The sequence below is a fragment of the Melozone crissalis genome, unplaced genomic scaffold (genome assembly GCF_028551555.1).
Source record: "Melozone crissalis strain CALT ecotype California unplaced genomic scaffold, PUWL_Pcris_2 ptg000013l_1, whole genome shotgun sequence".
Lineage (NCBI taxonomy): Eukaryota > Metazoa > Chordata > Aves > Passeriformes > Passerellidae > Melozone > Melozone crissalis.
In genome coordinates this window covers 5,153,226-5,179,000 of record NW_026535791.1, presented here as the reverse complement: position 1 = coordinate 5,179,000, position 25,775 = coordinate 5,153,226, and the positions used below count along the sequence as shown (strand labels likewise).

At 38.3% G+C, this 25,775-nt stretch overlaps 1 protein-coding gene across 2 annotated transcripts in view; it reads right to left on the bottom strand.

The window, feature by feature from the left end:
- Positions 1-7,117: 7,117 nt before the first annotated feature.
- Positions 7,118-25,775, bottom strand: part of NUP58 (nucleoporin 58) — a 37,405-nt gene continuing 18,747 nt past the window's right edge. For both annotated transcript variants that reach the window (XM_054271544.1, XM_054271543.1), the window contains exons 13-16: positions 24,488-24,689; positions 18,497-18,595; positions 15,601-15,696; positions 7,118-10,366 (exon numbers count right to left, since the gene is read on the bottom strand). In XM_054271544.1, coding sequence (XP_054127519.1) covers positions 10,197-10,366; positions 15,601-15,696; positions 18,497-18,595; positions 24,488-24,689 — 567 coding nt within the window. In that variant the 3' untranslated portion in view covers positions 7,118-10,196. The remainder of the gene's footprint in view (positions 10,367-15,600; positions 15,697-18,496; positions 18,596-24,487; positions 24,690-25,775) is intronic.

Genomic DNA, 25,775 nt, shown 5'->3' with positions numbered 1-25,775 from the left:
TCAGAGCACAGTGTTTTGCTTTCCTAGGGCTGGCATGCCTCGTGTGCTGAAGTTCTTCACAAATACACCAGCTCCTACTTCAAAAAAAAAGATAACGGAAATAAGAAAGGCATGAAAAGATAGATAATACAAAAGCACATCTCTCATTCTGAACAGCTCCCAGTTCAAGAGAGGGGAAAATGAGGACACCCCACCTTGAGTCTGAGCTGCTGAGCCATTCACAGCAAAGTACCACAAACATTTGTTGGGGCTGGCTGTGCCAGCACACACTGGACAGGAAGGAAAGAAAAAAAGGACAACTAAGTGGAAACCATAACAATAAGGAAGAAACAACAGTCGCTATCCTCCCCTTTGGGTGTCTATCCTACAAATTCTCCAAGATAACAAAGGAACACAGATGTCTCACCTTATTCTGTATCTCTGTCTGGAATCTCTCCTAGGGCTAGGAAAAGGAAAACCCTGGGACATGACTCTCCAAGCTGCCATGAGCTTCTGTGAGTGTGTGAGTGGCTCTTGCTGTTAGGGATGTTTTGTTTTCCCTTTGGTATATTCAACCCATGCTGTCGTAGCTTGTCCCATTCCCATGATGTGGGAGAGAACACAAAACTGGCAGCAAGTCCTATTCTCTTTCTTTTTGACCCATTGGTGATAAAGTTTAGATGGCAGATGGATACTGTCTTCTTTTCCCCTTTGGAATTTCTGGTTTTATTCTCGATGGTCTTGTCACTTGGGCACAAGTGAAATTATCTGCTTTCCATTGCCCAGCCCTAGATGCCAAACAAGCATATATGTACTTTCCCATTCCATTTAGCTCACATACCTACTGTTACATCATTACTGTCAAACAATTTTGCAACCTTATCAGGAATCTTGAAAATCTGGATTCTGGAATGACTTTGGCTCTACTGTTGTGTCCACAATGTTGCAAATCAGAATTGTAAATTAAACGTAGCCTGAAGTCTTCAGCTAGAACTCATCATCATGGTACTATTGTTTAGATGGCTTGCCACGTAAAAGTCAGGCCATGCTTACCACAAGAGATGGATTTTACTGCTTTTTGTACACTTCAACAAAAGAGATTTCTCTTCCTGGTAACGCAAAATAAAGGAATTCGTTCTGATCATGCAGAGAGTTAGTTTAAAAACTGTTTGTTTTGTTGCTTGTAGGTTTTTTTAACTTAGGAACAAATCACATTGGAGTTGAAATCCCTGCATCTGGTCCATTTATTCCAGCAAAGTCACTTCTCAGGCAAAACTGTGTTTCCTGCTGCTAAAGCAATACCTTGCTGCCCCCGTGTGAAGTTAGTGAGAAGAGTAGTGTGACTGAAACTCCACTGTGGAGTTTGTATGGAGAACTATTGAATTTGAGATTGCAGTCCAGACTGACAGGTTATACCAACACCATTTCCCAGGTGAGGATAGTTACCAGAATAAATGAGCTTACCTTAGCAGCCTTTCCTTTTCCTCCCAACCTGGTTATTCAGTACCTTTTACACTAGTGTACCTGTGGCAAGTATAATTTAAACACCATCAGTACACTTAAGGGTGGAAACAGCCACTCCAATTGTGGTATTGGTTGCATAAGCTGGACTGGTTTTTATTTCTGCTTAGGGAACATATTTAATACTGCATTTTTAAATACACGTGTACTCATAGCAAAAGGCTTTCTTTTATTGGCTCTCATTTCCTGGAGAATAATTAGATCAAGATGACCCAAGGGAGTCAAAAAAACCCCAGTCACAGGATGAGGCAGAGGACTGTAAAAATAGCTTTGACTGAAGGGATATGAAGTTAGCACACTGCTCAGGGGCTGGGCTGTGACTCTGCAGGGGCTGCACCGGCACCGAGCGCATCGGGAGGCACAGCTCAGCTCCTGCTGCGAGCGCTCGCTCTCAGCGCACGCCGCAGTGACAGCAGCAATCAGGGCTGGCACCACCTTATCACAGCCGGTACAGACACCTCCCCTATCGCCCGTCTGGCTCCAAAACGCACCGCTCTCCTGATAAGGGGCCGGGGGATGCAGCTGAAGGGAGGTGAGCGGGTGACAGTACCTCCGAGCGCTGGGGGACATTCCCCTACAAATTCCCGAGTGCAGAAGGAGGCTGTCACTCAGAAAACGCCCCCCGGTTTCAACACAGCCCAGTCGGAGCAGAGCTTTAGGGAGCTTGTTAGCGTTGTCCAACTACTCAGACAGCCTTCATTAATACAAATGTCAGGCTCTTCTCCCTCCAATCTTACTGCATTGATTTTTGGAGCTTCCACTTGCTGCAGACACAACAGATTGCTGTACAATGCATAAAAGCCTGGATACAAAACTGATGTGCACAGCTGCAAATTGAAAGGGATGCTGTTTCCTAATTGATTTATTACTTCTGCTCCAACCAACCACTCCAGCCACTAGCAAGAAAAGGAAAGAATTTTAGCATTTTTTTTCCGCTCCTCAGACAAAAAAACAGAGGAAGACTTTCATGTGGACTAAATCCATCATCCCACTGTCTGCCCTGACAGACAATTTGACAAGGCATCGTTTTTAAAAAGTTATTTAAAACTAAAAAAGGAAAACCCCAGGAAAGTACAGGAATTTTCTACATTCACACTTTAGGTTACGCCATGCAGAGCACAAAGTATCAAATGCAGGAAGAGAAAACTAAGGATATTTAAAACCAGAAATTTACTGTTCTTTGCCGCCTAATGCCTTAGTGCAAGACAAAGATTTGGGCATCATATGGCAGAAATAGCATCACTACACAGCTGTTGCCTTTTATTGCACTTTTTGCCTGCGCAGTGAAATCAGTGAGGTTCCAGCAAAAAAAAAAAAACAAACTACTTCTTCTCACAGGTCTCAGTGCATCTAAATTTGCAGTTTGGGGGTTTATATAGGGATTATTACTGCAGACAGGAAAGAAGCAGCAACTTGTTGTGGAAAATTAACAATATTTATGATAGTATTTTCTAGATCAGGACATTTTTTACACTGGTTAGAAAAGAAGTAAAGAAGATTGTATTTGCTTGAGTCATTGCTATTTTACTCTACAAATATCTAGTCTGGCAAAGAGGCTTTGGAATTTTGCCCCTCCCTCCACTTCCCAGGGCACTTAAAATGATACATGCAGCACTCTGCAGCAGTGTTAGGATTTTTATATTACTATTTCTGTCACTGGTGGACTGATATTATCATCCATCTATCTGAGACCAGAATCTATGCCTTCTGCCCCTGTATTTTTCAGCAGCTCCACAGCCTGGCAAGCCCTGATGCCACCCCAATGTGGGTATCACCATGACAGAGCAACAAGCACCAGCTGCTGCAGCACTACAAATAAGTCATGGGGCGAGGTGATGATGAAGGTGACAATTCTCAAGTATAAAATGACAAATTACTCAGAGGAGCATTTAAGCAAAATATTTTTACTAATAAAGTATAAAATGAACCTAATATGCCTTTGTATTAGACCCGCATCTCCACCATAGAAATTGAATTTCGACAAGCTGCCACAGTCTTCCTGCAGTTTCAGCCTCATTTTCACATCCCCAATACATGTGGGAGGTTGCTATTGGCACTGACAGCATCTCATCACACCCAAAGCCAGCATAAGCAATGTTGAAAGCCTTCCCTCTTTGGTCTCAGAGCAGTGCTCAGCATCAACTTCTCTTTGCCACCATGGGATCAGGTAAGAGCTTTGCTCTGTGGTGCATACCACATAAGCTTAGCTAGCAGCCAAAGATCTCCCCATCCCTGGGAATAAGAATTCTTTCTGCTTTGGCTGCTAGAGGTATGTGAACATCTGCCTGCTCTTTAGTCAGCCACTAAACAAAGTAAGATAAAGACAATTCCTATTTGAGACTGATATAATGCTCATTACTAAGACTGGTTTCCATGGCATTAAGGCTGGCACCTTCCTTATCACTTCTGTCCATTCACTTTGTCTGACCTAGTGCTAAATTAGCACCCCCACAGTTGTTAAAGGAGGCAATGCTCTGGAGAGCTGTACCACACACAGCTGCAGCAATCAAAGGCAGCACAGTGGTAACATACAGGTATGCTCACCATCACTGCTCCACACATTGTCACATTGTCACAAAACGAGTGCTCTCCGGCAGAGGTGGAGAGATGTCCCCACACTGCTAAGGACTAACTGCTCGCTGCCATTGCTTCCATTTAGCATTTGGGCCCACTCACTGCAAACTTTGTTTTGAAAGATAGACTTTTTTTCCCAGTAAGGACACCTTTATCACATCTATCTTACCCTCAGACAGAGACACAGTGAAAGTGTTTACGCTCAAAGGCTAGATTCCTTTTATGTGTATGTTAGTAAAGAAATAAGGGTAGCCCAAACAGCCAAGGAATGCTAACACCATTAACAGGATGAGAAGGTCTAGGTGTTTTTTCACTTTAGGGGTAGCTTCTACTTAGGTATTTAACCATGGAGTTAATAGACTACCCAACTCTGCACAGCTTCTGCATACTTTTTTCCCCAAGGTTTCACTCAATTCAAAGTCTACTCAAGCTGCTTGTCACCATTTTTTTTCCCCCATGAGAATTTATCCCCTTCTCCCCTTAATAAGAGGACATGATATTTTTTAAATTTCATATAATAATAAGTTTGATTTTGAATCCTTGACTTTGAATATTCATCAAGTGTGTGTTTCTTTCCCTTTTTAGTAGAGCACAGTGACTGATCAAAACCTCATCCTCCTAGCTTTCTTTTGTGGCCAGGATCCTCATCGCCCCAGAAGCATATCCTGGTACCACAAAGTGCCATATTAAATGCACAGACAGGAGCTATATGCCAGCTTCTAATCAGAACTTTATTTTGGAAGCAATTACATGACTTTCTAATAAACTGCTGTGCTGCTGGTACCCAAGCATACGCCGTACAGTGATCCCTGTATCAAAGAGAAAAGAAAAAAAGAGAAATCCATCAGTCTAGGAAACATTAATTGAACATACATATATTTTGCTTCTTCAGCTATTGACCTATTTAGGACAGGAGTATTTCAAGTTTTCCATACAACTGTTCAACAGACATGACCCAATATCCTGGTGGGGGCTGATCTGTACTCAAAAGTAAAGTCAAACCAGAAGCTCTTCTAGTTTGTAGAAGCTTCCAAACTTAATTCTTAAGAATTATTAAGAATTGCCTTACTTCTAAAGGGTGAGAAAACAGAAAACAAAGCTAACGAAACACGCAGCCTACTCACCTCCTCACTGTGGCATTTAACAGCAGCCATGGGTTACAAAGATTAAATTCCTGAGGCGGAGTGAAAAAAGCATTAAGTAATAAACCTCCTAGCAACAGGAGTCAAATGGGTCAGAAGGATTGTTCAAATATTGAAGTTCAACAAAATTCTACCACCTTAAAAAAAACTGTGTTAGAAAATGTTTACAACAAGGAAACAAAGGGTGATGTATCTTGTCAAAGAATCGTTTAGATTGAAAAGATCCAGTCTGACCATTAACCTAGCACAGCCACATCCATCACTAACCCCTGTCCCTAAGTAGCAAGCCCACATTGTTTCTGAACACTTCCAGGGATAGTGACTCCACCACTTTTCCAGGCAGCCTGTTCCAGTGCTTAACAACAAGCCTTTCAGTTAAGAATTTTTCCCCAATATCCAAACTAAACCTTCTCCCTTGACTGGGAGAAGAGACTGATGCACACCTAGCTGCACCCTCCTGTCAGGCAGCTGCAGAGAGTGATGAGGGCCCCCTGAGCCTCCTTTTCTCCAGGCTGAGCACCCCCAGCTCCCTCAGCTGCCCCTCACAGCACTTGTGCTCCAGACCCTTCCCCAGCTCCGTTGCCCTTCCCTGGACACGCTCCAGCCCCTCAATGTCTCTCTGGCACTGAGGGGCCCAGAACTGAGCACAGGATTGGAGCTGTGGCCTCAGCAGTGCTGGGTACAGGGGGACGGTCACTGCCCTACTCCTGCTGGCCACACTACTACTGATACAAACGCACCTGTCCAAGCCCTGAGTAGCCAGTTTCTCCAGGAGGATGCTGTGGGAGAGTATCAAAGGCTTTACAATAGTCCAAGTGGAAAACACGACCTTTCCTGCATCCACTGAGCTTGTCACCTTGTCACAGAAGGAGATTCAGATTGGTCAGGCAGGACCTGCCCTTCACAACCCCACCTGCTGGCTGGACTTGATGCCTTGGTTGTCCTGCACGTGCCATGTGATAGCACTTCAGATGATTTGCTCCGTGACCTTCCCCAACACTGAGATCATGCTGACAGGCCTGTAGTTCCTTGGATCTTCCTTCTGACCCTTCCTGCAGACAGGTGTCCCATTTGCTGACCTCCAGTCAACCAGGACCTCCCTGGTTAGCCAGGACTGCTGGTAAATGATGGAAAGTAGCTCAACCATTTCTTCCACCAGCTCTTTTAGTATCCTTGGGTGGAGCCCACGCAGCCCCACAGACTTGCAGCTCTTTAAGTGGCACAGCAGGTCACTGATCATTTCACTGCACGTGCTGCACAACAGCTACTCCCCACAAGGGTCCTGTGGTGGCAGTACATAACTGGCAGCCTCTTGCCACCTGATGAACATTCAACATTGAGCTCAGAAGAAATGATCCTGAATTGAATTAAAAAGAGTTGTGCCATTCACAGCAGTAAGCTTGTGCCTTACATCCCCTCACCTCTCCCCACACTTCATCCCCGTCACACCTCCATCCTCCTTTGAAGGAATCTACCAGCCTGCTTGAGTGGAGATGGAATGTCACAGCTGTGCTGGAGCTCCATGGACACTGTCACAGTGGGTAACTGCTGTCTTCCAGAGCCGCTGCAGGCATCAACTCCGTGTCACTCCCCTCCCCAAACCCAGATGCCCATTTCCATGAGAATCCATACCAGTCAATGCCCATGATTTAACCATCCATCAGTGTCTGGAGACAGCAGCCACAGTGCTGGAAGCCACTGAATGAGAGGGAAGAGAGAAACAGCCTGACAGCACAATCCCAAAACTACATAATTAATTGCTGGAAAAATTTGCACATAGACAGTTCTTTGTTCTTAGAAACTTGAAAAAGTTTTAGGGAAACAAGCTTTTTATAGAGCATAAGACACTTACACTCTATGGTACTGATACTCTTCCCATTAAGAATCTACAAGGTGCTTCTGCTGACATATTCCAGGTATAACCAGTAACATAATTGAGCTCACATGAATGACTGGATTATTTCTACTGTCCTCATGAGTAGTGGAGTGGAAATACCACTGACATCAAACAGCGGGGGAAAGGCCACTAAAGCTGTATTCCTGAGCCTTATTTCAATTTTTAAAAAATTGATGCTATAAATGCAATCATGATCCAAAATGCAGTTATGTTAGGAACATGTAGATGGAGGGAATGTAGCTGAATTTGGATTTTTTGTGGTGAGGAAGATGCATAAACTCTGACCCACTCCACCTTATTTCAATCTCCAACCTCACAATCCACAAGAAATAAGTAGCTAAGTGTAGGATCTACCTAAATGATGTGACAGAAACAGAGACACACACAAGCACAAAGAAAGAGGTTTCTGAACCAAGTAATCTAAGGCACAGCTCTTTCCCTTCTGCTGTCTTCATCCTAGGGAGAACACTGAAGGAAAAACAAAGTTACTTCTCGTAAAAGAAAGAGGTCACATGCATAAGTTCATACCACAGCTGTACAACAAGGTACAAACTAACAGAAAACCATATCTTGCACATGGACTTGAACCTTCTTCCAGACCAGACTTTTCTTTCTTTACAGAACAGACAAATTAGACTTGATTTGATTTCATGGAGTTTAAATATGGGTCAGCTTCTTAACCTGCTTTGAAGAAAACCAAGCCGAACCTTGAATGCATTTGTATATTACACACTAATCATATTAACACATCTTTAAACTGGGGTGAAAGATAATTTGAAACAATGTCTACAGTGCTGATCCCCAAAAATCATGGCTAAATTCAACCATCCAAGTAAAAGTCTGAGAATATTATTTCAAATCCCATTTTGACTTTAGTTTGTACTACTATATGTGATTATTCTACTATATAATCACTTTTCACTTAGGCTAAATTAAGGACATAACTGCTGTTTAATCGGGAAAGAAGCAGAGCACAGGTACCCAGGAGGCTCAGACTGTTCCCCAATTTACAAAGCCATTCCTAGCGCTGTGTTACATTACACCATGATCCAGGCTTACACTGTGCACTGAAGAAATTCTACACAATCCCACAATACAACACCTCCCTTTACCCCCTCTCCCTCTGCACTTTCAATGCAGGATCAAGGCCCTAACTTCAGCAAGAACAATTCTGCACTATATGAATTCTAGGAAGAACAGTTCTACATATTAGCCAATGAAGTTTTTGTTTCTCCTATAATGCAGGAGAATGACAGGAAATGATCTCTCAGATAGGCACGTATGTATTACAAGGATCACAGCATTATTGTTTTATTGTTTGCACAATGGTAAGTTGCACATATGGACAAACAGTACACATTTAGAATTAGTTTCACAAATTAATACATTATAAGAGTCCAGTGGTTTAACATATTAACTATTAAAAAAAGCAGTAACAAAGAAATACAAACATTACAGTTTTGACTGCAGCCCAGTAAAAGTTTAAAAACAGGTTGAAATTAAAATAAACCATAAGCTTTATTTTTCTGTGACATTAAAAAAAACACATATCCCTTCCTAAGAGACTGCTCACAAAGATGCAACAACATACAAGTACAAAAGTGAAGAATTCTGTGCTCAGTTTCCCTTAATTTTATCAGATTAAGTGACAAACCAAACATTTGTCAAGGAGCAATGGCTGCTGAATGCAGACACTTCCAAAACATACAAAATGATAGTAATACTTTAACAATAGAAAGCCAATGACAAAACCTCTACATAAAATCAACTTGGCTCCAAAGTTTCATGCTCACACATCAACCTAGTATCATTATTTGAAAAGAATCAATTGATTTGTTATTTCCTTCTTAAGATATTTTCCTGGATATTCCTAGTGCACACCAAATTGGAGATGCAGAACAACAAGCTATGATGTTACAGTATATAAGATTCATAAACTACTGCTGCAATAGCTTTAACCTTCAAATGACATAATTTTCCTCCTCTGTTTTTGAACAGCAAGTTACTGTACTAGACCTCTTTCAAAAGCAGATGCCCAACTGCTTTTAAGGCAGGGCTGAAGAGAAGTTCATGAAGCAACTTGGATTTGTAACACTTAATTTTGGTTTTCAACAGGACAGTGCATCTTATCTCTCTCAAATTCAGGGAAAAGCTCATCCAGTCTGACAACTCCTGTTTGCACACATACCTTGTGGCATCCTGAGCTTTCAGCTGAAATCCAGCAGTGCCCTACTCTCCAGCTCAGGAGAAAAACAAAATCCAACAGCTTGGGAACATTACCTATGAAAAGTGTGTCAAAATCCCAGATTCTTCTTTAGAGTTGGCTGCTAAATGGGCCACGAAAAAGGTTAGAAAAACCAAAGCAAAACCAAAACAGCTACTAACCACTATCTACCAAACTTTATGAAATAGTAAACATTGTATTTCAGCTGGTTTTAAACAACAAGACACAGGAGCAATGATGACACAGCCTGGGACCCCCCATTTGAAATTCCTAGGAACATCCGGATATGGGACCACAGGACAACATGGAGAAACAGAACACACAAAGAAAAGGAGATCTGTCTATGGGGGAAGGTATGCACATCTGTGTTTTATACATATATATATATACACATACATACACACAGATGTGTGCACTGTACTGTATATATTTACATCCATATACACAAAAACACCCTGAAGTAGATTTAAAGGCCATATCCAGAAACAGAAGATATGAACTCTAGTATTTGTACTAGAATATATTTTATCTGTACAAAAAAAACAAATATGCATATATTCATATGGTATAAAGCTTATTAACAAAAAATATTCTGCTACTAACATTAGGTTAAATAGATGATTTTACAAGATTCTTTAATAATAATGCAGTATAGAACATTTCTAAAACTAGGGCCCAAAATAAAAATACATAAACGGGTTTCTATTCACAAGAAAATAGCTGTTCAATATGATTTCACTAGGGAAAAGTAGCAAAATTTTTATAAATCTCCTGGGATGCAATTTAATTAATCCATCTACAAAAATAGACTTTTCAGATGAAGAAAGTTGATGCGCTTCCCCCTCCCTAAAAGGGGTGCCTATCTTTTCCCTCGCTTGTTTCCTGCTGGAGGTTTCTTCAGCTGAAGAAGTTGCCCTCCTGTCCCAAAGCCTGCAGATGCAGGATTAGACACCCCGAACGTCAGGCCAGCTGATGCTGTGATGCCAGGATTGCTGAAGTTAAACCCAGATGTAGTCGAGCTCCCAAAGCCTTATGGGGGAGGGAAAAATATTTTAAAACATCAGTTATATCAGGATTGTAAATTCATTCTCCTTGAAGTTTTTACCAGCAGCCACTTTATTACCAGCAGCTGTAACACTTTATACCAACGGAGATCAACAATGGTAAATCACATTGCTAGAGCACTTGGACTTGCCATGGCAACTTGGATAATGCAGCACTAACAGAGACCACCTCAGTGAATGCCAACAATCATAACCTAAATCACAAGTCTATGATACCATTACCCATACAAGAGTAGCACACAAAAGTCCCACTGAAATCATACAACAGAAGAACCACAATTCCTCAACTTCTCAGCATCAACATGTGGTGCACTCCTAAGGTGGGAGGGAAGGCAGCAGGTACAGGTGGACCATGTTTTGTGGTTGTTGTGTTCATGTTTGCCATTTCCCTCCACTCACAGCAGGGAAATGGCAAAGCTGGAGTTGGAGCACTCAGTCTTCTTCTTACACACGTGGCACACATCACACCTTACATGTAAGGCAGAAAAGGCTCAAAAAATCCTTGCCAGACTGTTTGTATTTGAAAACACCCCTTATGACAAACCAAAACCAGCACTAGAAACAAAGATTTGGAAAAACTGCATGACTGGCTGAGCAAATTGTGCTATTTTAACTCCTCTACCCTCTTCTATCAAGGTAAACAAACGGAACATATGCAGCTGTGAAACCAGGTCAGTTGGAAAAAGCCCCCTACAGTTTCCAGCAACAGTAATACTAACTCATTTCACTTTCTGTTATAAATTTGTATCAATTATGCATCATCAACTTAGATAATAATTGCAACTATTAGAGAATGCTAGAAACATCTCAAAGATTACTTTAAGAAGCAGAACTTCATAACTTCACTTTTTGTTGTCTCAAGAGACCACAAAATAATAAGTAAGACATGAGCAAGTTCAGATTTTAACAAAGAGCTTCATACAAGTTGTATATGAAAACCTGCAAACAATTAAGATAATAAGAAAAATGAGACTGGTTCACAATCAAGAAAGGTATATTCTCAATATGCATTACTTTATATTGCTTCATTAGTTCTCTAGCGGGCAGTTGAAGCAGTCCTTTGGTCACATCAGTATCTTCAACTCAATGCATAAAATATTTCTGGAGTACAGTAATAAAAGCCCAACTGGTTGTCTCATCAGAATCCTAAAGTAGCTCTCACAAGCCCAATGTCTTCTGTTCTCTCAGTTGTTACTGACACTCTGCATTAAGAAATACTTCAAAATATAACATGAAACTCTTCCTCCTGCAATGTCTGGACTTGGGTTGCACACATCTTGTCAAGAAAATTCCTTATCAACATTCCAGTAACTCACAGTCCTACAGCATGCAGTTGCCTGCATAGAACTCATTGTCAGTGTAATGGTTGTGCAGATCTGGAGTGTGACTAATGAGAGTGACTGATAGTGGTCATTTGGGTCTTGTCTAAATTTTGTGGGCTAATTTGTCTCTCATCCTAGGATGTAAGGGGTGAAAACACATGCAATTGTTACTCCATTTCCCTGATAACTCTGAATCCCAGCTAAGATTGATCAGGGAGTCTCATGAATGGAAAAAAGTTACCTTTCTACTTCATGTATGTGAGATAACAGGTAAGCATTGCTTCCCCCAGAAAACATCATGAATGCCATTCACAATAAAGCTGTATGTGACCTGTAGTGTCTGGAGTTCAGTAGGCAAGAGTAAAGTGTTCATCAATTACCTCCACCTTGCTGCTTCTAGATGCAGGGATTATTTTTAAGCATGCAGGGAAGGCAGGCTAGAGTTTACTTGAGTAATATTACAGTAAGAGATGCATAAAATACAGGATGGAAGACTGAGAACATGCTTGTTAATTTAGATACAGCTTGGAAAGTAATAGCTGTTATGCTAGCAGTGACATTAAGGGCAGCCATCAAAGTATGCAATGGCAGATGTGAAATTCATATGTATGGTTTTCTCCTGTCAGGGCAGCATAACAAGGCCAAGGCACCAAGTTTCATCAGAAGTAAACCAAACCCTAAAGCTGAACACTCAAATGAAAAATCTTCAAGATAAAAAACTTAAACAAGATACACATTGAGTATTATTTCTGTTGCAAGAAAGACAATCAGTCACAGAATAGGTCAGTTTAGATGGAAGACTCACAGTCTTGAACCACAGGTATAATGTGATCAACAATGTCCCTGCTGAAATTAGTATTATTTATGTGTGAACAGTGATTTTCAGGAAGTAAATGACAACCTGCCCTTCAAAGACAGAGTTTCACATCTCCCCAAACAGTGTTATGATCACACTTTATTCACTGGGCTTGTGCATCTCTGATTCTGTCAGCCCTTTAGCTCGGTAAGCCAAAGATGAGTACCTCCCCATAACAGCCTTTTTTGGGTAATTTTAATACTACAGGGAGAAACAGCAGTTCATCAGATGGCAATCCATTCCTGCTTTCATCTCCCATACCACAAGGGTGCTCTAGATCAAAAAGTATTTTAAGAACAGCTTTGACTGATTTATTATAGCCTATCTAAAAGCTGCTCAAAGATTATATTAAGGTCTGTTTTTCAGCAGTATGAGTCCACACAGCCATGAACCCACTTATTATCTCTTATCTAGTTTACTGAGGCTGCAATTTTTCAATAAAAATAAGTCTCCAACAGGAGTTTTCAACTCAGATCTTTAAAGTATATTTACCATCTGTTTTCACAAAAATTGTGTTTGAACACTCTCCTTCCTCTTAGCATTTTATTAAATTGTTAAATAAATTTAATGGTGATTTTTTTCCTTTTCCCATTACTTGGAGAGTCTGATGTCCTTTATAATAGCTCACTAACACGAGCCTTTTGGTTGCTATTAAATGAATAAGAGTAGCAATTAAATGGGACTTGTTTTGGAGTCAGCTTTCTGGAGTGTCTCTGTGTGTTTCAAGAGGGACACCTGATTCACTGTTCCATCTCACATCTGTGTCCACTAAATAAAATGCAAGCACACTGAAGCTGTGCTGCTCTTCATCTGCTGATGAACACAACAACCACTCCTGGACCAAGCCAAATTTACTATTAGAAGATGCTCAAAGACTATCAGAGGACTCAGAATTTTTTCCTCAAACACAAAGTGAAATGGAGAAGAGCAGTAATACCGCTACAAATATTTTTGCATCTTTTAAAGCAATTAAACCTAACTTATAAAAATCAAACTCCTGACAGAACTAATTTGGGGATCTATAATTATAGTTTTAAGATAAGATCTAACTTATCAAAAATCCTTGGAGGAGAGCTGGGGCAGCCTAAGCAGCCTGGAACAGTGTGTGCTGGAACACACACTTACCTAGTGTTCCCAGACACATTTGTCTGGGAAAACACTTAACTGCTCATATCTAAACCCAAGCACCAACAACAGTGAATTCCAAAACCCATAATCACCCACTTTCTTAGCTTTTTCAAAGAAATAGATTCAGAAACAAGATGCAACCATTATATTGTAAGATAAACCAGAGTATGCTTTCAAGATCCTGTAAATGATACCTAAGAAACAGGACACAACAAATTTGAAAGAAGTAAATATAACCTAGCTAGCCTCAGGTATCATTCAAACCAATTTATACACATTTATACACCCTCAATAAAATTAAAGATCTTACACAATCCAGGTGCTATATGACATAAGGTTTTGGATAGAGAAGGTAAAAGTTAGTGTGTTTTTGGACTCCCAAATTTTTAATAGCAGTTTCTATTCCATAACCCGTCTAGATAAGGATTTCATGACCACTTAATTTTCAAAGCAAAAAATGACAGAAATTACATTTCACTTAGTTTTATTCAGCTACTTTCTGTAGCTGAGACTCTTTCAGAGGTAACTGACAATTTTATTGGATGCAATCCCTTCATTTGCAAAAGAGACTGATGGCACTGACTCCATGACAAAGTCTGGTTTGAGGGAAATGGTATCTAAATTGCCTCTGCACACCACCAACGTAGCTAAGACAGACTTGTTATTTATTTTGGCTTGATACTTATTTAGTGATGGACAACTGATCCATACAAGTAGTTTTGTAATTCTACTTTTAGTATGTTAAAAATGAAACTATTAACTTTGCAATCCAGCAGCTTTAAATGCTGCAATATTATTTAATACAGACTCAGGAACAATAGGCTACAAGATAAAACCACAAGCAGTGTAAGTTTCCAATTGTTTCTCATGTTAAGAGCTAAGTAAAAGAAGGCTGATACTTGGACACCAGATACTGTAAAGAGTTCCATAAAGAATCTACTAGGTTGTTAATATTCATGAATGTTACACAGCCAACCCAGTGAGCCATTTCCACCTTATAATGCAAAGCTTAAAGTACTTTACAGGCCTAGCAACTCATCACTAACCAAGGAGAATCCAGAATACAAATCATAGCACTTTCTAGTAAATACCAGCAAAATGCTCTTTTCTTTTAATAGCAGTTAATCAAACATTTTTCTTGAGAAATGATCCTCCTTCAATGTGCCATTGAAAAAAGACTTCAAGACAGACTATAGAAGCTATTTGCTTAGTAATAACTTAGTAAGCTACTATTCCTATTTAAAAGGTAAATAGAAGTGCCAGCTGTATTTCAGACTTTGAGTTAAGGCACAATAGCATTCATATTTTATCACCCCCCAAAAAACGAAACCAAAATAGCTCAATGAGTACTGTGTAGTTCAATTGCCATGGGAATGTTTTCAAAGTAGTTAATATAATGAATTATAAATATATACAGAGATACAATACATACAAATCACTATTCAGAGTAAGCACTTACAGATTTTTAAGGAAACCTCTGGGCTTCCAGAAAATAATTTTAACCTTATTAGTAAATATAGTAAGTCAAATTACTAGTATATTTGTGACTAATTTATTCACGAATTTCAATCAGTAACTCATACCATGCATTCAAGTGACAACTGCTCTTCTTTGTATGAGGTTGTATCTGACCTCCTGCTTCCACTCTTAACTAGGAGAGATACCATGAAATGGGAAACATTAATGCTCAATCAATACTGTCTACATAGGAGACCTTCAACAGAACCCAGAAACTTATCTGAAAATGTGTCTCTAGCAAGTAAATAGTTATGTTAATAGCGATATACACATGCAACTTTAAACAATCAATTTCTTTGAGTGAGTGCAGCAGTTTGATCATAAAACTTGCTTTAAGATAAACTTGATTTTTGAATTCAAAAGAAACAAACCAACCTGCACTTAGACTTCCTGATGGTTTACTTGTAGTTCCAAACCCAAATGATGACGCTCCTGTGGCACTACTTCCAAAGGCAGAGCTACTTCCAAATCCTAGTAGAATAATAGTAAAGACATACAACAAAAAAAAAATTACAGACACAGCAATTAAAGACACATAGGTTTTAGGTGAGTACTCTAAACCCATTATTTGTAAAAAAATACTCCTAAGATTATTGTCTGAAGAGTATTTATCCTTGACACAGCATTGTGTTAAGAAAACTGCAAATTGGAAAGTATTGAGAAAAATACTACCTCCAAAATCCAAAACTGAGTAAAGAAAAAATTATAAAAACAGGTGGTGTGAACTCTCAGCGTTTACAAACTATCTATTGAATTGCCATTAAACTGGCAGGAAATGGTAATCAAATGAGCCAAAACAAAGAAATTTCAGATACAAGCTACATGACTTATTACAGAAAGTCACAATCTTCATCTACAACTCTAGAAAAAAGAAATATGCTTAAAATAGAATAAAAGCATTTTCTTCAGTTTACACTTGGCTTATTTTAGTCGTTCCCTTCCCAGGTTATTAGGAATCAGTTTTATCTAGGAAACTACAAAATAGTTTAAATACAGAATAGAAACGAATTTCACAATATTTAATGTGAAAAATCACCATTAAAGGGCAGCCTTAAATGTACAGCTGTGACAAAATTTAATTCTGTTGATTTTGCAACTGAAATTCATATTTCATAATACAAATTTTTTAAGGTTTCAAATTGTGTTATTAATATGAGGTCACTCTAAAGAAAAACTAAATTGAAACTTGAAATAGAGGCCAGACAATAGGAACTGTAAGAACACTGTATACTCTGATTTTGGCTGTCTCAGGTTTTCAAAAAGAAAATAGTATTTGTATTCATGTTTGAGGAAACCATGCTCCCATCTTCAGTTTCAAGTGAGGAAAAATCCTTTTATTTACTGCAAACTGAGCATTTGCCATTCCTTTACAGAAATATTTTTGCGATTTAAAAACCAGTAAGGACTGAACACACTATCTGGAGCAGTGTTCTCAAGTTTTCTAAGATTTTAAAATCAAATTAAGGGTAGGTAATGACAAGTATCATCTCCAAGTAAGACAGTTCATTTAAATTACACACTTTTTTGTCTTTTCTAAGTTGAAATTCATAACCAATGATCAGGCAAGGTGTCTGCAAATATTTAACAAAGCATAGGATCTATGCTAATAATTTATACGCTTAAATGTAAAAGCCTCTGTTTATCACTGTCAACGTAAACTGAACATTAATCAAGGAAAGAGAGCAAATTTCCCCAATTAAAATAGAACTTCCAGAGCATACACAAGAAACTGTCCTGTTCAAAAACCCAAATCCCTAAGATTAAAATCCCAAACAAACTTAAGTAATCATTCAGCCAATTTGTTTCCAAGAACACACCTACAGTCTATTTTGCAGGTATGTGTTTATTCTTCTACATTTGCTTCTACCAGAGTGTCTTATGGATTTGTTAAGACATTTTGCAAATTAATGATGCAAACAAATACCTTCCTAGGCAGAGAGCTAGGAAAAAAAAAGAGAATACAAGTCAGGATTTTGGACAAAACTAAAAGCAATCGGAATGTTCATTTATTTACATATGTAAGACTGGTGAACAATCTTTAGTCTACAACCTTTCCAGCAGAAATGGAAGAATTTTGTTTGGTTTGGTTTTTTAAGGCATTTAAAACATTGCAGGAAAAACTGGTAATTCTAAAGTAATTTCCTTTTAGCACATTATTTTCACTTTCTCCTTGTTTAGGTATATACATTTTCTTTTATCTGAAAGAAATCAAGAACTTAATATCTGATGAGAAGGGACACTGGTAGATAGAAAGGTATTTTAAGATGATTATTAAAGGTAAAGCTCATGTAATGTCCAGGTCACATCATCTTCCCAATACTGAGTGACGCTTAATTATTTTCAATACATTACAACACTGACTCATATGTTCAGCTCAAAGGTAAAATGTAGGAATGGGGACTGAGGCTGCAGAGAAGGGAGGATGTAACAAGAAAAGCCATGTTATGTTTGCACTCAGCAGATGTAACAATTTTCTTTGCAGATCTTATAAAAGCTCCAGAAAACATTAGTCTCTGTAGGCACTCCAACCTATATAGACAGGAAAGTTACATGCCCATTAGATTCTGCTACTCACTTAAACTCTATCTGTAGCTCTAGTGCTGAGAACGTATCACATGTAAAATAAAAAGTCTACATTAACTTGGAATTTATTTTTTTTAATACTGCCTACTTTTTCACAGCCATGTGTCCTCCTGGAATACAGTCGCCACCAGCACTATTAACATTTTGGTAAGTATTTTTCCCTCACTTTCACGTGTTGCTTTTTCAGCTGGGGGAAGAGATTTTTTTCCCCACCTCAGCACTCAGGCACAGAGTGAGTGCTAAAGCAAATAGATTTCAGGATCACATAATGGCAGTAACTTTTTAACATTTATTCTCATCTTAATACAAGCAGAAATAGGTCCCTATAGTTAAAAGGTGAAAAACTCCCATGGATTATCTACAATGTGGTCTAATGTCTCAGGTGCCTAATTTTCATATAGGTAATATTCAGTCAAGTTGTAGTTCTAACACACTTGATGTCCTTCCCTAGCTTTCAGAGCACAACTGCTCTGTGATTACCTAATCCTGTTTATCTTGGGGTTTCACTACAATGGCTTAGCCCTAGCAACTCCTCCTGCTAGGCAGGAAGAAGCCTGGAAAGCACACCTGCCAATCTGTAAGGTCTTTCCCTGAAACAGATCATCCTCTTAGTGGAGTGCAAGGTTTGCAAGAGATTCAGCTGTGCGGTATAATAATTCAATGAAAGATTAGAAAAGTTAAAGTGTACCTCCAAGGCTTGAAGAACCTAAGCCACTTGATTGCAAGCCAGTGCCAATACCTGAGCCGAATGGCGTTCCAAAACTAACTCCCAGAGATGGCTGTGGCCCTGGTACAAAAAAAATGAGAACAAACTTGCCTTACTCTTTGGCAGTAAAGAGGTCCTTTATTTACTTATTCAAGTATTTGATAATGTGAACATCATTGCTTTCAACAAACCCCATTAAGAACCCAGATTTTACCTCATCAAAATTTCTCACTTAACTGTCTGCCTCTACATTCACTTACCAAAAATCTAATACTGATTGCAGTAAGGTGAAACTAACCAAAACTAATAACATAAAAACATAATTTAGTATTTTTAAGTTACCCAGTCTCACCTTAAGCTTTAAAATGTTAATCAAAACCTTGAGAGAACTCATAGGTAACAACATTTTGCCACCTGTATTAATGGAATCAGAGTAAGGGAGAACTTTCAAATTAGAAACATAAGAATTGACACTAATGTAACTAAAACTGTACTACCTAAAATTAATTTAATAAATAGGAGTCTTCAAAACTACTCAAGTATACCATCCAAATTTTAACAGAACACTAAGATAAAAAACAAGACAATGACTTTATTTTATTAAATTTATTGTTCATTTTTAAGCAAGTCAATTACACAGTAACATGACAATTCATTTTTTTTCCACACAAGTGATAACTGAGTTCTGTTAAGCTCTGCTACATAACACCATTCAATAAGGTAAACTAGTCAAACCACCTGTTTAAATAACCATTTACAAAAGGCACAGTTCTGTGTACCTTAATGAATTAGATACATTCAAAATTTCAGAGTTTGTTCCATAATTTAAAAAAGTTGACAGTACTTTCCCTGCGTATCCACATTAAGATGCAGGACTGTCAAAAAACCATTTCAGTCTGCCAAGATGAAATTTACAGTCTCAGTTCCTTTTTTTATTTTACCTTAACCCTGGGGAATAAAGAATCAACTTGCTAGCCCATCACTAACACAATTTAAAATAATTAATTCTGATAAATAATTAATATATTTTGACAGTTTTCACAGTACAATCTTCTATTCCTGTCTTTTTCAAACAGTTTTCAGTGCACTATTTAAAAAGTTTAACCATTAAAGATAAAATACAGTGCCAAACTCTTAATCCACAGACATCCGCACCTCTGCTCAAGATGGTCTTCTCCATCTTTGAGCATACTTGACATCCTGGTTCTGTGAAAGTGATGATTTATTCAAATATTACTATAAAGCTCAGATGACTTTGATGTTTTTCCTAAACCATTATGACATCTGGGCTATTTCAATTCAAAATTTCCCATTACAAATATTTATATATAGTTTTAAAATGTGACTATTTCAAGCTCTTAAAAATAATTTCAGTATTTCAAGATTTAAATGGAAAATCATTTTGAATCAAGTGAAAGGCACTGTATGTTGAAAAGTAACAACTTTTGCTAGGAACACAAAATTCTTATGTGATCCAAGCTGAATAACATCTGTATACACCAAGTAGTGTTAAAACTAAATTTTAAGGCCAACTAAAGCCGTTAGCCTTCAGACTCTGCTTAGCAGGGAATAGTTGGAAAACCCAAGCTATTTCTTCCATTTTAAAAAAAGTATATCAGATGTTGCAATTACAAACTTCCACAGATTTCAAACTAAAGTTGTTTACATCCAGTTTAAATACTGATACATCTACCTAGCAGCTCTTAAAAAATAAGAAAAATGACAAAAAACCAAAACTCCCTACACAAGTCAGTGAGCTAATTAACTGAAAGAACCCAAAAACACATATCCAGTTCCTTCTCAAGTACACAGGTTTCTATCTCAGTAGGAGGCACTGTTAGTGGAAGACCTTATAAACAAAACACTACAGTCCTCCAGGCCAAGCTTTTTACCAAATGCAACATGCTTTTTTTAGAGCCAGTATAAAACATTATACTAAAACATCTCAGATCATATAAAACAGGATCTTATGCCTTAGGCTAACAAACTTTTTATTGAGCATCAGCGTATGATATTTGTTGATTTTGTACCATAATGTTCTGAAGGTATCACCACTGCTTATAGTTCTTGTAAGTAAACATAATTTTCAACAGCAAAAGACTAGTAAGACTCCTTGAAGCCGAGAGTATTAGCAAGAAAAAAATGGCACTTCCGGCTATTACAGGTACAAGACAAATTCTTTATAACAAAGTGTTTTAACATTTTAGAACTTGATGTATTTGCCCTGTAGAGCACTTCAGTTTAATTAATAGGACCCATTACAGAGAGCCAGACAGGTCAGACAGATTTCCTACTGATGTTCTGCAATTTTTTAAAATTACAGCTGGTCTAAACAGTGAGTAAATTTAGCATTACAATTCAGATCTGATTGTGACAAAGTCATACACTGGGTCATTTTAACCAAAGTCAATATCAAACCACATAATAAGAAGTTTAAGTGCCATAAAATTTGAGTATCCTTTCCAATTAGAACTTCAGTCTCACACTGAGTTAAGTCAAAACATAAAGTGTGCTAACAGCTTCATAATGCTTTGACTAATTTTGTACTTCACCAGTAAAGGAGAGAATGAGTTTCTTAGGGGGTTATTTCTATATGACAAAAGGTGAGCCTAAAGAAAAGCCTTTCTTTAAGACAGTTTAGTCTTACCCAAAAAACATCAGTTGCAGCCTCATGCATTTACAGGTCTCGGTGCACTAGGCTTTAATTTCCTTTGAAATCTTATATTGTGATCCCATCAACATAAATAGGTAGATTAGCCAGTATCATTGTAACTTCCACACTGTTCAAGATTGCTCAGGGAGGGTGCAGATGAGGCAGTGTTTAAAATTTCATCTGCTACTGCAGAAAAGCATGACCGGCCTCACTGCTGTGCCAAAAAAGCTGTGCTCAGAATGAAAGTGCCAAGCTAGGGAGAAAAGTTGTGTACAGCCTAAACTTGAGCATAATTTCAATAATTCTAGCTTAAAAAACTGCACAAAAATTGTGCTTTAATGTGCACACCACAGTCCTGATGTTGTGATTACCCATCCCAGGTGAGCAGTGGAGTGCATTTTTGCTCCCTTTCTTTCATATGGCCAGGACTCACTGGCTTTATTTATTTCAGTAGAAGCCAGAAAGGTCTGGGCATACAGAGAGAACACAGGGTGCATATCTACACCCAGGAACTGGGAAAACATTCCCTGATCCCACAGCTTAGATGTAGCTACTAAACTTTTGACTTCTGAAAAGAAATGTAAAATAAATTATTATTTATCTTTTTTTCAGAGAAAGAAAAGTAACTAACTCTAAGTTAATCTTACTAAATACTTAACATTGTAAACATCAAATATTTTTTAAAAGAGACTAAGCATCCTGATCCCTCAATACTAGAGTATTATATATTACATTTTTCATCAAGAACTTTATAAAGGTCAGATTCATTTTCTTGTTTAATTCTCATTTTCAAAACCAGCAATAGCAGATCGGGTATTACACAGACATCCCTTACCCCTCCCTTTATATACACCTCTTTTCATAGCCTTTTTTCTCAGAACCTTTTCCCATCCCTCATCTACCCCACCCTTCAAGATCCAGATCTTGCAAAGAAATATGTATGATTTTAACTTCTAGCAGATAGTATATCCACTTCACGACAACATAACACAAAGCTAAAACATGCAGCATTTGCATTACTTCAGCAAATGGCCATCTAAAAAGTCAAGCAATAAAAAGGAAATGAAGATGAGGCAGTCTTAAAGATTCCTGCAAAACTGAAAGAACAGATTCTTCTCTTTCTCCAAAACAAAAATTAGCAGCCTTAATCTGAAACTAGGAAAAAGTCAAGCTCTGAAATGAGTCATTTAGGAAAGCTATTAAATGTTCCCATTTAACAAACTTTTAGGGCTTCAAGGTATCTTTGAAATAGTTTAGGCCTGACTAATTCTACTTTTGATCTAGAGAGAACTCCAAGTACCTTTTTCTTTCATCTAACTCTAAAGAGTTTCAAGTATGCTTAAAGTGCCACTCAGCACATCAATCTATTTCTATTTCTTCAGGTCCTCCAGTGAGTTGCACAGAGGGTAAAAGTATTTCAACTGAGTAAGTAGTAAAAATATTGTTGTCTACTTCTGCTGACATGTTTGATATAAGTTAATGGCTTTGTTCTATCTGCATCATGCTTGTAGTTGGCACGATTTTGGGTTCTGAAATACTCTGTCAAAACAACTACGAAAAAAAGAGACAAACCACAAACCAACCTTCACACACTCCCATTTGCTCCTTTCACTACAAAATGTTACAAAATATCTCCAGGTACAGAGTCACATTACCTCAGTTATGTTGGTACAGGCCAATTCTGCCATTTGATTTTTTCCCCCCTCCTCTCTTCATTCCTATTACTAAGAGAATATTCACAAAGTCATGCCGTAAGTGGCATAAGTTCACTGAAGTTATTAGCAGTTCCCTTGAATCTGGACTAGGAAGTTCAGGAACTTCAAATCCCTCACTTCATTTCATAAAAGTGCAGGAATGATTTTAAATGTGACATCCCAAGTGTATGACTTTCATAAACACCTGATTCTGTAATGACCAAAGACAGTCTTTTTTTTTTTTAAGTAAGATAAGGAAAAAGATGAAGAGTAAATTGCTTTGGCAATATTAGGCTGCACAAACAGTGTGCAACAATACTACTATCTGTATTAAAACCGCTGAAGCATAATATTATATTAACTCATGTTTTCTGTTTAAAACCAAACTCTTTTGAAAGTGACACCTCAACAAAATTTCAATGAATTAACATAGTAACAACAGAAAGACTGTGGTCTATGACTGAAATTCTGAAAAGTAGTATTTCACAAAGGTTTTGGGTTCTGTTCAAAGTAATTTGGCATACCTATAATTTAAACCCATCTCCCTGCTGTTTAGAAGGGTGAGGGCTGGAAGCACGTTGTATTTTTCTTATGAAAAGGCAAGGACAACCAAGTAATGTGTCAAACTTAACATGGTTGCTGCATACGTCTCTAATTAGCATCATTCAAAATATCACTGCTGTTACAAGACCAGAGAAAGCACTATCACTTGCAGTACACCTAGGTGAATAATATTTTAGGAAATTAAAGGTAGAATGAAGCTACTGATACTCTTCATAATTTGCTGACAGAGATAAATATCCCTGTTCAAGTAAAATTAAATGGAATTGACCTTGTTTCTGGTCCCTGATGACATACAAATTCAGTTGTCTGTATTCTGAAATTCCTCAGAGAGGGTTGGTTAGTTTAACAACCTCAATTAAGGTGCCTTAAATTATTTCCTTTGCCACATGTATCCATTCTTTATTTGCAGTGGGTCATGCATTTCCTTTGTTTTGGTCTTTCTCTTACTCACATGCACAGGCAGAACCAGTGACCCACCCTACTTTCTCTACTAATTATTCACAATAGTAGAATGGTCAGCAAAATGCTCCGACGTCATACTGACAAAAGAATTGGCTACAAAATAAGCCAGGCATTTGACTTCCTATTCTACAGAGATTTGCTTCACTATCCTTCTTGTTCTACAGCGTTGTTCATTTTACAGTTCCAAAGTGCTATATAAAAAAGCATTATTAATTTTACATAAAGAAAAGATAGTGTATGCATTTAGATATTCTCTCCTCTCCAATTTAAAATAATTTACTGTAATGATACAATTTCTGGAGAGAGGCTATACTACGCGTATTCAGAGATGTTACTTAAGAGTGAAGACTCACATTCCAAGGGGTAAGTTAGAACAATACAGTAACTATCACTAATACAAGTAAATCCACAAGATTAAGTATCTGTTGTATAATTATTGCTAAGTCTACCCTGCATTTTTCTATTGGCTATGTATCAGTAACTTTGCTCATCACAACGTTTAGATTTTCAGTCTAACACAAAGGAAGACCTCATAGAAAATGTTACATGAATTTACTATTGTCAGAACACTAATAATCTATAACTTGAATGCACTCAGACCTGTAGCAGGCTGTTGCTGCTGAGTAAGTGTTGCAGCCATTGCAACGGCTGCTGCATTTGGTATGTTGCTGAAAGGGGTCGGTCCAGTGGTAACGCGTGGCGCGCTTTGCCACTTCTTTGCTTCTGTTCGTCTTGCCTCAAACACATCCATGGCATCTCCCAGAAAGCTTTTCCTGTAGCCAAGGTATTGGTCTTTGAGCATCTGAAGGGGATGGGAGGAAGCCATTTTAGTTCCATTTATCAGACATAAACCCTTAACTTAATAAGGAAAGAGACATTGAGTTATAAATAACATTTCCTAAAAGAACAAAGAAAAACCCACAAAAAGCCAAACCAACAAACACCACCACCAAAACAAATGAGAAGCTCCCTCCAAAACCCAAAAAACCTTGTCAGGTTATGAGATAGAAAGAACTGGTTTGCAACAGCCACAGCCAGAACAGGCTGCAATACTTAAATTCTGCAAAGCCATTGAGGATAACTGATACCATTCAGTATGTCAGCCTGTGTCTTTCAATGTTGGAGCAAATCACCACAATTCTATTTGAATCACTGTACTTAGCTGATCCAAGAGGAAAAATAAAGCCACATTACTAGCTTATAAAATAACACACTTTTCTTCAGTGCTACCTTTCCACCATGGAGTCTGCTTTTGCTCCCTATCACCTTCACCTGTGTTTCTTTCCTTCCTTTCACTCTTGCATTTCTTCTTACCAAAGAGCTAAGTTTTCGAATTCACTCTTGTTTCTGATGCATTTCATTAGCAATGTGACACAGAGCAAATGCAACAGATCATTCTGCCTTAGGGTAACAGGAAGCCCACATCTCTTGCCCCATGATGCCACACCCTCCCTTGCCTCTGCCCTTTCCCCCCCTCAAAACTCCACCACCTTCTGTGGCAATAGCCCAGCTTGGCTTGTTCATCATGAACAATTTCTGTCTGTCATAGCTGAGGAAACTACAGGTATCTTGCATAGCAAAAATGGAATAAAAAGCTTTAACTAGATAACTGATAATTATTTCCATTTTATAACAGGAAATCTTTAAATGAAATAGATTAAAGGACAACAGTTTCCAGTTTATAGAAGGCATACTATGGTCCTGTGCTCCTGGCTAAGCATAAGCTTGTTTCCTCAAAGAGGAGTTTGCAGTCCAAAAACTCTCACTCAGGATTTGAACCCCTGTAATTCCAGATCAACCAGCAACAGCAGGAACCACACAAAGAATGCCCCCATTATCACATTAGAAGTGCTGTCTTTGGAGAGAAAAGACAATTGTAAAATTCTGA